Source organism: Limulus polyphemus, unplaced genomic scaffold, assembly GCF_000517525.1.
Source record: "Limulus polyphemus unplaced genomic scaffold, Limulus_polyphemus-2.1.2 Scaffold1971, whole genome shotgun sequence".
Classification (NCBI taxonomy): Eukaryota; Metazoa; Arthropoda; class Merostomata; order Xiphosura; family Limulidae; genus Limulus; species Limulus polyphemus.
In genome coordinates this window covers 61482-74701 of record NW_013667581.1, presented here as the reverse complement: position 1 = coordinate 74701, position 13220 = coordinate 61482, and the positions used below count along the sequence as shown (strand labels likewise).

General features: G+C 31.5%; 1 protein-coding gene across 1 annotated transcript in view; it reads left to right on the top strand.

Moving 5' to 3' along the window:
* LOC106465525 (centaurin-gamma-1A-like) overlaps positions 1-13220 on the top strand; it is a 113695-nt gene that overhangs the window by 47610 nt on the left and 52865 nt on the right. Inside the window, exons 2-4 of the mRNA XM_022393435.1 lie at positions 7826-7884; positions 9356-9443; positions 9941-10026. Of these exons, the coding sequence (XP_022249143.1) occupies positions 7826-7884; positions 9356-9443; positions 9941-10026 (233 nt within the window). The remainder of the gene's footprint in view (positions 1-7825; positions 7885-9355; positions 9444-9940; positions 10027-13220) is intronic.

The following is a 13220-nucleotide window of genomic DNA, read 5'->3' as shown; positions in this document are numbered from 1 at the left end:
GTTAAGAACAAGAAATAAGTGTATTAAAATTATCCCAGGCCATTATAATCATTTCGGGTTTGCTTCGTAATTTTAACTTGCCTTTGTGTTTTTCACTTTGTTTTGCCTTGCGAAGTAGATCAATTGCCTACAGTAAACCAACATGTTCTGGACACTGAGTCATAGAGTGTTTATAATACAAGTTATTTTCTGACGGCTTAGCCACATTACTGTTGCCCGTTGCTTACTATTATTTGTTGCCCTTCCACACAGCATTTAATTCCTTTACACAGGCAGCAGAGGTAAAACGTCTAAAAAGTAATTAACCAAAAAAATCATTATAAGACATAGAAGACGAAACAGCTGTGATATTAAGAATAGATTATGAATGAAGTTATTTTGGTATACGTTTATTATTTTGCCTTTTGCAAAATATTTTGATAAAGTCTTACACTGAAGCTTTTCCACACAAGTAAACTCATTTTGACGTACTTGTTTGTGATAATGACAGTGTGATATATATAGTCACCTGTGGATACAAATAACAACGAATATATAACAAAGTATTGTTATATATAATATACATAATCAATTTATGCGCATTATTGGAGTTTATCTTGACAGTGCGCTGTTGTATAGTGAATACACATATATGTAACTTTGTATACACACACACACACACCTATAAACAGTGCACCAACAAAACCCAAGTTCGTTAAAGACCTTTTCATGAAATATCATGACATGATAAACTGTTGTATTTATTATTTGGCTATGCTGATAATCTATCTGTTGCAATTGAGCTAATACTTAATTAAATCTAATGATTTATATCTGTGATCAGAATTATACATCTTTGTTTAAAAGAATTTTGACGTCCATATTTTCAATTCTTAATTTAGTTTAAACGTTAAATACATATTTATCAATTTTCAGACTTTTTTTTTTGACTTTCCAGAAACTAAGCCATGCTATGTTATTTCGGAAACGTTATGAAAAACTTTTCATTATGCGTCTTCCTCTTTTAAACATAATATCAACTCTTGGAGATGTTTAAGTTCCTTCTCCATTCTTTCCTTTGCGCTTCGGTGTACATGAAAATTACTGTTCTTGTATGCGTGCATTGGACATTTGTTCCTGGTCACGCTCACTGATCGATGTCCGTCATTGTTGAGACAAAGTAGTATAACGGTGCTGAAAACAACGGAAGAAAATGGATGTTTTTATATTTTTCTGTTCTTTCTTTGTAAGTGAGAATGGCAACAAGATATACAGTCGTAGTTTATATTTGCATGTGTCGTATATATTTGTATGAAAACTGCCTTGACCGAATTTTCTTAAATTTCAACAAACACTGTATTTGGATCAAACCTTTGAATTCTGGGTGACCTAAGTGTGTCAGCGGATAGTAATGCTAGATAGTGTCCCGAAATGTTCTTTGGTATATTTGCAGTGTAAAAATAGTATAAAACGTGGATAATAACATTACACGAGCTGCTCGTTTTTATTCAGTTTCAGCATGTTGTTTAACGTTGAATTTTTTTCTAGCTAATTTCGTGACAAGATCGCTCAGATTCTTGTGTTTTGTTCCATTTGGTGAATTTGATTGTAACTTTTATAGACTCGAATCAAATGACAGATTTTAAGCTTTAAATGTACTCTGAGCTTTTGCAAAACATTTTCTTATTTAAATGGGTGTGATTTGTTTTGTTCCAAATCCTAAATGTCTTTTTTTTTCTCCTTTTTTTTATTGCTAACCACCATTACAGAAACAACAAAATCTTTGTCCACAGTTTGTTAATATCCGAAAATTCAGGTCCTACTAAAATAACACATATCAATAAAGGACACAGAAAACAAAGTGTAATATGTATGTATGTGTTACATAAAATGATGTACACATACATGTTACATAAAACAATTTATACTCGATCGTGGTAAAGCTGTATGACTATATATATAGTCGTAAATGAAATAGATTCACCTGTAGCAGATCGTAATTTAATTGACAGGCATCTTCAATTGTGTCAAATCATATGCAAAAGTTGAAGTCGGAAACCACGTGATCACCTCTTTTCTTCCTCTTCTGACTACGACCACGCGTTCGCTCGTGCCAAACGTATGTTAACAAGTTTGTTGTCCACTGCATGGCACTGACGCGCAGCGGTTATACCACAAAACTTCTACAAGCTAGGTTAAATAATAATATATACACGACCCTGTATTGAACCTCTGTTTATCATACGATCATACTGTTCCTGCAGTTTAATTGGTTGTTCGTAGAAATAGGGTCACCCGTGATGTTTAGGTTAAAATGATTTCTGACTCGACTTGGAAGATCAGATTGTAAACTTGTTGTTAAGTTAGTTTTTGTTCTTTCGGTTGATGTTGATTCTACTGTATATCCTACCGGTTACGAGTGTCTAGTACAGGTTTTCAGCGTACCTAATATACCGTATATAGGGTGGTGTTTTTACTATACAGCTCTTTCCCGAGTACTATGCCCATTTCGTAAAGTTTCGTTTTATATGTTGCGTGTTTTATCCCTAGACAACTGAGAAGACTTGAACAATTACCGTGCTTGTTTTAGTACAAGTACTGTTGATAAGAGTGGGACTTTATGCGCTGTAAAGAGCAAGTTTCTTCAGCAAATCGTGACATCTCTCTGACCTTCATCCAGTAAGAACTGAATGTTAAACACTTATGGAAGCACGAAGTATCTTATGTTATAAAAAGCAGACAGTGCCGGCATCGTCTCAACCGGTGTTACTAGACGCAGACCTATAAACATTGAGGTGCAGTAATATTAACTTCTCAGAAGTTAGCGTATATGCAACAGAAACTGAGCCTGTATCCAAGTGATTTTATGAAAAGACTTTAAGCGCGTTTGTGAATGGAATGTTAGTTGTCTTGGTCTGCGTTTGAACAAGTCTCCTGATAGATAATGCATCTCAAATTAAGTTTGTTTAAATTCGGTCTGCGTCGCCGTTCTTTTCGAGCAAAGATCAAGCGAAAAAATGACGTAAGAGCCAAATGGAGACCTATTTCGGGTAAGGGATAACTTAGTCACTTTTAAAATTATTGATTATTGTTATTATTTAGATTCACAATAAGATATGCTGCACATTTCTGGTTCTTTTCGCAACAAAACAATCGTTCAATTTCTTCAGACATTCAACGTGTTATTTTCTTTTGAAATACTTCAAATTTCATAGTTTTGTTGCACTCTTCATACCTCGTTGTGCTCAGTGGTAATATGTAATGAACAGATGTATTAATACTCATAATCGGAGTAGTATCTTAGTAATTGCTTCAAATAACTTTAAAAAGACGATAATATTAAAAATAGATCTAGTTTTTCCTCACTAGTTTACAATCTGATGTAACCTAAAAGTTATTCTATGAGAGAAACTAAACACTGTTATAATGCTAGTTTCAATTTTTGTCTGTAATTCAGTGATGCAGCGCATTGTCTTGTATCTGTACAATCATCATACGCATAGGATTTAAAGAGAATATTATATACAAGCTTCATAATAGAAAATAGATAAATCTACAGGTTTTATCAAACTAGCCGAGGCTATATTTAACGATATATAAACCATTATTGGACAAAAGTCTGCGAGTCTGTGTTTGCTTATAACTGGCAAACATCTGGACCGATTGTCACCAAACCTTGCATGTAATCGTAGGGTCCCACCAGGGAGTGACGGCGTTCAGATCTGACCATGCTGTCGCTCACCCCCTGGGGGACCATATTTCTTAGCCGTGCGTTGAACGAGTTTGTCAGCTAGTATTTATAATTAACTTAATGAATGTATACATTCATAACTGGAGTTATGGTTGACATGCAACTATAATAACACACAGATTACTGTATACACTTAACCACGCTTTACAGTTTGACTTTGGAAATAATAGGTGTTATGTCACATGCAATCGACTTCTTTTATTATGCAATAATTAAGAATTTAATTTACTAAACGTGTTAAATTAGATTGACCATCAATTCTTCCACTCCTTGATAGTTATATTTATATTATTATTATTTTTTGTTTAATGCAATTTGCTATAGTACAATTGATATGAATAGTTGATATAAACAGAACGTGTCCAGGCACCAAATTGAGTGCTATTAACATACATTATACCATGAATAACCTGTTAGTTTGAATACCTGGACCTTTAAAGAGGTTGTGGTTTATTATGTATGTTTGTGCATCCATTTGTACAACTGCTCAAATTATATACGAGTGATAGCATACATTTTAGGCTTCATTTCATTAAGAAAACTTCAATTCGGCAATAAAGACAACGACATTTCGGTATTAAACATGAACTTCATTTGTTCGACCCTTAAGATCGCCAAGCATAATTATTATCTTTAATTTCTTTTACGTTTCTTGAATTTTGACCTTTTGAACTACGTCGAGGAAGGATAAGTCGTCAAGTCAAGAGATACTTTGTACATTGTTTTGTCATCAGGTGAATTGAGAGGCTGGACTACTGTTAAATCGTAATGGTGTTTGGAATAAGGGATATTTTCCGTTTGGTTCCCACTAGCAGATCTTTTCAAAAATAACACCAGTAATGCAATTCTACGATATTAAACAATATTAATTTGAATAAATCTTCATCTTTGTTTCTATTTCTCCATATAAATTCACAAAGATAAGACTCAAGCATTTGGCGATGAGTTCCGTATTGACATTTATTTCTTCGCTTTAAAGTGTGCCATATACTTTATATATTTAATATCGCAGAATTCGCTAAATAAATATCATATAATGTTTTATTATTTGTTTTTTATTTTACTGCATTGCTGGTATTATTTTCGAAATGATCTATTCGAGGGCACCAAACAGAAAAGACCCAGAATATGTGTAGATATTTTACTGTTCCAAAACAAACTATTACAGACAAAACACTCCTTAAATTTGTATACATTTTTTATATATAACATACTGTAAGTGAATTACTTTCCAATTTGAATATGATAATTATGACTATGACCTTTAACCTTATCAGTAATTGTAATCCTCATAGTTTTTGCATCATAGGCCAAATGTGGCCTTGTGGTTATTGGTCCAGACTGTAAATCTGAGGGTTTGCATCTTAATCTGTAATAACACTATCGTCATTTTTCTGTTGTGAGTGTGTTATAAGAATAACAGTCAACTCTCACTATTCAGCTAGACAAGAATATCCCAGAAGTTAGATGTGGGTGTTTTTGATTGATAAGTTCCCCTCTTTCTAGTCTGTTAGCTCAAAATTAGGAATGACTGTACTACACAACTAGTCTTTGTGTAAATTTGCTTGAAAATCGTAAGCAAACCAAGCTTTGTTTAATTAATACAGTTCTATTGGTACAGCTATTGGTGTAATTTTTCTGTCTATACTTTGTTTGATAGTTGTTTAATCAAATAGTAACTAGTAAAACATTTCTTGTACAAATGGATGGGCTAGAAGTTATTTCTTATAAACCTGTATTTTTCTTATGTTTCTATATTGGTATTTTTAATCAATTAGCAATAGTATTATACATTAATCATCATAAGTGATCAAGAAGGAAAAAAATTACAGTTTTGTATGTTAACTGTATATGCCATCTATACTAAAAGGACTTGTTCTAAGTGTAAGTAAGGTTAAATTCTATAATGATTACAAGTACATACAAAATAGCAAACAAATAAGAGTTCAATCACCCAATCATAACCAATAAAGTTTAGGGCACTCGAATTGCAACCTGTGGGATGAAAGGTAAAAATCCCTGCTGAACATGCTCATCCTTTCACTTGTGGAGGTGTTATAAAGTGATGGTCAATCCCACTATTCATTGGTAAAACATTAGTCCATGAGTGGGTGATAGGCAATGTTGACTAGCACAGATAGCCATTGAGTAGCTTTGGAGAAAATTCAACAACAATGGCAACAAAGTAATATTGACTGGAATTGAACAGATTATATGAACATAAAATGAGCATACTAAAAATTACCAGTTTTCTTCAGATAGCACTGAAATTTTGTAAACTGTTAGGCTTAAACAATATCCTTTGAACCCACTTATTCCTCCTTGATTCTGAAATAAGGCTGTAATGAAAAGTTTTTTAATGTCAAAAATATCCGTACTAAATGGTGTGTTATGGCTTTTCATGCTTTGTTTGTTAATTGCTAAACTGTCTTGCTTCCATCTCCAATAATAACATTGAATCCTACTTTTAAGGTGGTCCATCAAGGCATGTAACTGTGGTTAGATGACTCCTTTCTCAGTATCTCGGCAAATTGGGTAGTGGAAAAACAACAGAGTTATTAGACAAAGAGGGGGCTCAGTACGTGTGTGTGCATGTGTATATGAGGAACTTGCAGAATTATTTTATAAAAGTGGTCAATTATAAATTAACAGTTTGATTAATGTTTGACTGATAATACAAGTTTTGTGGTATTACTTAGGCTGTGTATGACAGACAAAATTAATTGATTTACATTATTAAATAATTTTAAGAAAAGGGTATCATTATGGATTATTAGGTACGGTAAAATACAAGAAAATTTAATTGTAATTAGAACATATCTTGGCCTTGTGCCAAGTCTTTGCTGTAACCAATCCATGGGGGAAAACATTTGAGAAATTATTTGAAATTTGTGATATCATTAACATATCTCTGTACTGACATAACTTTAACCTGTCAAATATAAAATTTTCAAATTAAATATCATCCTATTTTTAAAGGTATGTTGCATACTTTTCAAGTTTAGATTTTATGTACCTTGTTACTTACCCTTTTTAAAAGTTGACATGCATACAAATAGGTTAACATTTCCTTTGGCTGATCTTCTACCTCTTCATGGCGTTATGTTATGGAGAAATAATAGCACATTGTGTATTGTCTCTACAGATGTTTTACAACTTTTAGTTATAAATTATACATCTGTTTTTTGTTGTTTTTATATAGAATAAAGATCCACAACTCTAAGGAATTTTGTTCTATATTTGACCAAACAATAAAGTACTGTGCATTAAAAACTTCTGTCAAAAGGGATCTTGTAAAAAATGTGTATTTAAGGTTATCTCCTTATTAAACATTTTTTGTATATATATATATTGCATTCATGTAAGTCACGTTATGATAAAACTTGCTTATTTATAGGTGTTTAATGTTGTTCAGTCTTTTAAGAGTGTAATATTCTTTAAAGCACATATATCATCTATAGTAACCAATTCTTTTCTTCCCTTGTTGTTCAGCTTTTGTTGCTATAAGTAGTTTTAAGTTAAAAGTATCAGTATTTTATGCATTATGGTGTAGTTTTTAGTTCTCTTATGTATTTTAATAACCAATTGACAAATTCAAAGAAAAATTTCTAATAGGTAACAACGTGTAGTTTTTTCAAGATCATCTGATGACTGAGAATTTCAACCATGCCATGCTCCTTACCATTGTATATTAAATTACTGGTAGTAGTAACAGACTGTCATCACAAAACAAAATTATGTGAGATGGGGAAATGTGATGATGCTAATTTACTAAATTACCATTGGAACTGTTTGATCTGAAGCTAACCATATGTTACATATTTTTCCTTTAGGAATAATTGTTAAAATATACGAGTAGTTATGTTTAAGTTAACATATTTTAAGATTTGTGTATTACATTTAAAAAAACAAAAACAGCTGATGCACAATGATTCTAAATGTATTTGTTGACTGAACACATACAGAAGTATTTGCAGGTGACCTTAATAATTTGTGCAAATTTGATGTAGTTACAATGATTTTTAATTACACCATTATATTACTACATTGAACAAAAGAGATAAGCCTTTCTTGGCTTTTTTTTTCTTTTTTCAGACTCCTTTGTTAATAGCCAAGAATGGACATTAAGCCGAATTGTGCCTGATATAAGGCTGGTGAGTTGTAGCATTATTTTATTACATTTAATCTTCTACAGGAAATACATTATATACACCTGATGTAAACTTTGTTAAATGTGTTTTTGTAGCTTTATAACATTATTTTGTTATTAAGCTATACACTACAAGTCAACATTGATGTTGACAATTACTTTTTTAATATTAATATATTGTACACTCACTAATAAGTTTTAATAGTGATTGTAAATATTTATATGTCAATGCTGGAAATGTAGCTGATTTACTTATATAATAGAAACTGGGCTACGTCTCAATGTAATTTATAACTCTTTACATGATAACCTGAAACATGCATCATTTATATGTAACTTTCCTACTAATGTACTGTATTCCTATTGACAAGAATAATTATTATAAATGGGTTACATAATTAGTTAACTGTTTGTTACAAAATTCATATCATTACATTTTTTAACTTATTTTAGTTTTTGCTCTGTTTAGAGTGTAAAAACAAAACCATTTATTGTGCTTTAGAAATCATGAGTGTTGTGTCTATATTTTAAAAGGTATTCAAAATAGGTCCTGCAGAAAATATGTTTGTTACTTTTTCTTATAGATTGATATATCCAGTGTTGAAGAGTTAGGTGAAATTTGTTTGGAATTCATTCACAATTAAATTTATTCACATTTTTGGGAGTTAAAGGAAAAACAATTGTGAAATTGTAATAAAATACTAAAATACTGAAGAGAAGTAATAAAGTACAGGAAATTCTTAATTTATGGAAGTAAAATACACTGCAAGCTGAAACTGAATGAAATTTTGGTCATAATGATAACAGATACACATTGGCATGCACTTGGAAGAAACTTCCTCTTCCGTTATAATGATAACAGATGCACATTGGCATGCACTTGGAAGAAACTTCCTCTTTGGTCATAATGATAACAGTTACATATTGCCATGCACTAGGAAGAAACTTCCTCTTTGGTCATAATGATAACAGATATACATTGGCATGCGCTAGGAAGAAACTTCCTCTTTGGTCATAATGATAACAGATATACATTGGCATGCGCTAGGAAGAAACTTCCTCTTTGGTCATAATGATAACAGTTACATATTGCCATGCACTAAGAAGAAACTTCCTCTTTGGTCATAATGATAACAGATACACATTGGCATGTGCTAGGGAGAAACTTTCCCTTCTTTGCAATACTTACTACTTATTTTGTGTATGTTGCTGGTTAACTCTATGTATTTGTGTTTTTTTTACAGTTTTTTAAGTGGCAAGTTATGAAATTCTGTTATTTTTCCAAACAAATAAGTCTGGTTATGTATAAATACTCACCTACAAAAAACTACATTTTGTTTCTACAGAGATTTGTGAGTCGGCACAAATACTGATAAACCTATATACAACAGTTTATCCTTTCTGTATATCTATAAGGAATAATAGGTAACTGTAAAATACATTAATATGGAATAATTCCATTTATCACTTTATAGGGAATTGTGGGTAGTGTAAACAGCGGAAAATCAGCATTAGTCCATCGCTACCTTACTGGCTCGTACTTACAAGAGGAATCTCCTGAAGGTGAGTTACCTTCTATATTATTGCATGCTTTGTGCTCACACATTCCTATGCAGTTTTGTATATCAGTGTTTATGAAAATTGAATGAATAATTTAAAACATGTTTCAGTGTGTGTGTTTGTGTGTGTGCACATACATCATACATTAAGTGATTTATTGTACAAGTAAGCAGTATTCAACAGTTAAGTCAGTCAGTCAGTTGTATGATGTTTATACGACTGTATGTTTTATTTTTTTAGATATGCAAACTAAACCAACTTTTGCTGTACAAGCATCCTGCTAAATAATATTTTGATATAATGTGCCAGTTAAGCATATGTTTTTGTTTCTTTACAACCAGTATAGAATTCTGCATTGCCATTTTTGAAGCATATATAGACACGTACATATACGAATGTATGTTTATGGTAACCTTGGTGTATATAAATATAATTATTTTTAGCTATATACACCTTTAATTCACCTAGTTTGCATATATATTTATTGGTATCTTTTATAGGTGGGCGTTTCAAAAAAGAGGTTGTGATAGATGGACAAAGCTATTTATTGTTAATCAGGGATGAGGGTGGATCACCAGAACTTCAAGTAAGTTATACACGTGAAAAGTATTTTAAAATATATTTCTTTCTAACAGGGTTTCTGATTAATTTAATTTATGAATAACATATCTGCAATAAATAAATGCTCTTTACATTTTTAAATCCTGGTTAAGTCTCATGATTTAAAAAATGGAACTAATGCTATAAAAAAACTTTGTATAAAAATTGAAGTTCCTTAAAAAAAACTCCAGCAGTAAATAACTTTATTGTAAGTTAATTATGACATGTTTTTCAAAATGCAAATTACCAGTGGTTTAACTTGCAAATGGAAGTCAGTGATAAAAAAAAAAATACAAATCACTGAACCACTGTAATTTGCTACTGGATTACTCTTTCTAAATAAACTCTGAAATTTTTTAAATTATGCATGTGATTTATTTCCATATTAGTTTAATAAATTGTCACATGGATGCATTAAATGCATAAAATTTATAATAAACTGTACCATCAAATGACTTAAAGCATCACCAGGATGCATCTTAAAGCAGAATTAGGTATAAATGGGGAACCACCATTTTCCCTTTAGAAGTATATGAAAAAATATTAAAATATTTTACACAGTTATGTAAGTTAGTTTACAAGATTATTTGCAAATTTTTCTATCAAAAGTCTCACTATTTTTTTTCACATTCCATTAGTTAAAGTCACATTTTATTAATCCCCCAACCCCATACAATGGCTAGTAGAAGCAGGAAATACATAAATATTTTTTTATGATTTGAATTTTTCATCCCAAGCACCAAAAATCTGACATATAGTCTTAACTGATGAAAGCAGTATAACAAGCATCATAATGTTTGTTTTAATCTCCCACCAGGTGGTAGCAGAATTTAAAATTGTCTTAATAAACATTAATTTTGGCACACAAGTGCATTACTTTTAAGTAAATACTATAATTATTTTTGTGTGTTCCATCTAAAGCAACTAGCAACAAAAAAGGTATTTGTCTAATGTAGATTTGTTAGAGATATTATATCTTAAGTTTTAAGTATTTGAATGTAACAGAACATGAAGACACCATAAAAAATGTATACCATGAACTCTCTGTCTTCAAGAAGAGACAAAAATTGAAATATCAAATTCTTATACACTGTTTGAATTAGAATAAATAACTATGACACTAGGTGATTCAGTATTTAGTTTTCTTATTGAATTATATCATACAGATTTACTTTGTTACTTTAGGTTTAATAAAACAATGTATTCATGATCACTTGTAATTGAAAACCAGTTTTCCTATCTCTGTTGACTTTGTTATATTTTTATGTTTTTACACTTCTTGAATAATCGAATTTGTGATAAATTTGTATTGAATTCAATCGTTGGGTGTAGGTCTAAACTAAGCAAATAGGATTTCAGGTTGTATCTACAGAAATATTGAATACAAGTCTAAAGAGGTAAAAATTTCATTGTATAGGTCATTGGTTAGGCCACATTGGAGTATTGTATTATAACTAACAGTGAGAATAGTAGGACTAAGAGTCACAAATGTAAATTTTGCCAGGTTAGGAGTCATCTTCAGCTAAGATAATTTTATTTTTCTGACAGGGTAGTTGGCCTTTGGAATGGGTTGCCTTCCCATGTTGTGGAGGCAGTAAATATAAGGGAGTTTAAGAGAAAGCTTGATAAATAGATGAATGATAAGGGCTGAATTTGAGGTTTCTTTTTAAAAGTTTTAGTTTAGTGGATGGGACAGTCTAGATGGACCAATAGGTTCCTTGTTGTCCCTAAATATTATGTTATTTTAAACTGACCTAACTTTGTCAGATATTGCTGGGAAATCAGGCATATTATTAATATTGCCAGTAAACAAATGAAATGTATTGAATTGCTATAAATTTAAAGTTTTGTTAGTGCTTTACATTGCTAAATGTATCATTTATATTAATTATAATAAATATAGTATACATATATTCATTCAGTACTATTGCACTGGCTTCATCGTCGTATGTATTATTCTAGAATAGTGTCATTTTAATTACAAATGTGCATAGTTGGTTTTTTTTGAAACTATGATTTAAAAATTTCAAAAAGGTTTTCGCAACCAGGAACTGCGCGAAACATACGTCCAGATACCTTTAAATACATTTCCATGTTAATATTAATTACAAGCGGTGTGAATTCAAGTTAACGGGAACTCTCGGTGGCTATAACTACTTCTATTATATATTTGCGTGAGAGGAAGGAAGTGTTTGTGTGGTAATCGATCTGAAAGGAAAGATGTGTTGGGAGTCTGGAAATCACACGTTTGAGCGCAAATGAAAGAAGACACATCCTATTCTTAAAAGTAATCTTCTGCAACCTCATCAAGAATGGCTTTGTTACTTGAACAGACTGTCTGCTCTATTGATTTGCATCATTATTGTGTATCTTGCTGCTTAAGAATTTGGAAATAGAGAAAAAGTAACTCTTAACGCTTGGTTTCAAGAGCGAAATATTCAAAATGTTAGATGAGAATAACCCTGCAACGTAGCAGTGCGTCAAGCGTTTTAAGAAAGTAGGTCAGCGGGTGCTAAGAGACCGGTAACTATGGTAACGGCAGCCTTGTTATATGAGCAGGTTCTTTTTAGTGGTATTTCCTCTTTCATTGACGATTGAATCAGGTGCATATTTGCGGAAGAGAGCAGAGGAAAATGAAGCATTCCACCACAGATATTCGTCTCCTTTGTCAGTAATTTCGTTTTAATATTCTACATCCTGTAAAGGTTAGTAGTTATCAAGTACGTCTCGTGATTTGCTTGGAAGAGTGAACCCATTTTATATCAGTATTTTGTCAGTAATTTCGTTTTAAAATTCTACATCTTGTAAAGGTTAGTAGTTATCAAGTACGTCTCGTGATTTGCTTGGAAGAGTGAACCCATTTTATATCAGTATTTTGTCAGTAATTTCGTTTTAAAATTCTACATCTTGTAAAGGTTAGTAGTTATCAAGTACGTCTCGTGATTTGCTTGGAAGAGTGAACCCATTTTATATCAGTATTTTGTCAGTAATTTCGTTTTAATATTCTACATTCTGTAAAGGTTAGTAGTTATCAAGTACGTCTCGTGATTTGCTTGGAAGAGTGAACCCATTTTATATCAGTATTTTGTCAGTAATTTCGTTTTAATATTCTACATCATGTAAAGGTTAGTAGTTATCAAGTGCGTATCGTGATTTGCTTGGAATAGTGAACCCATTTTA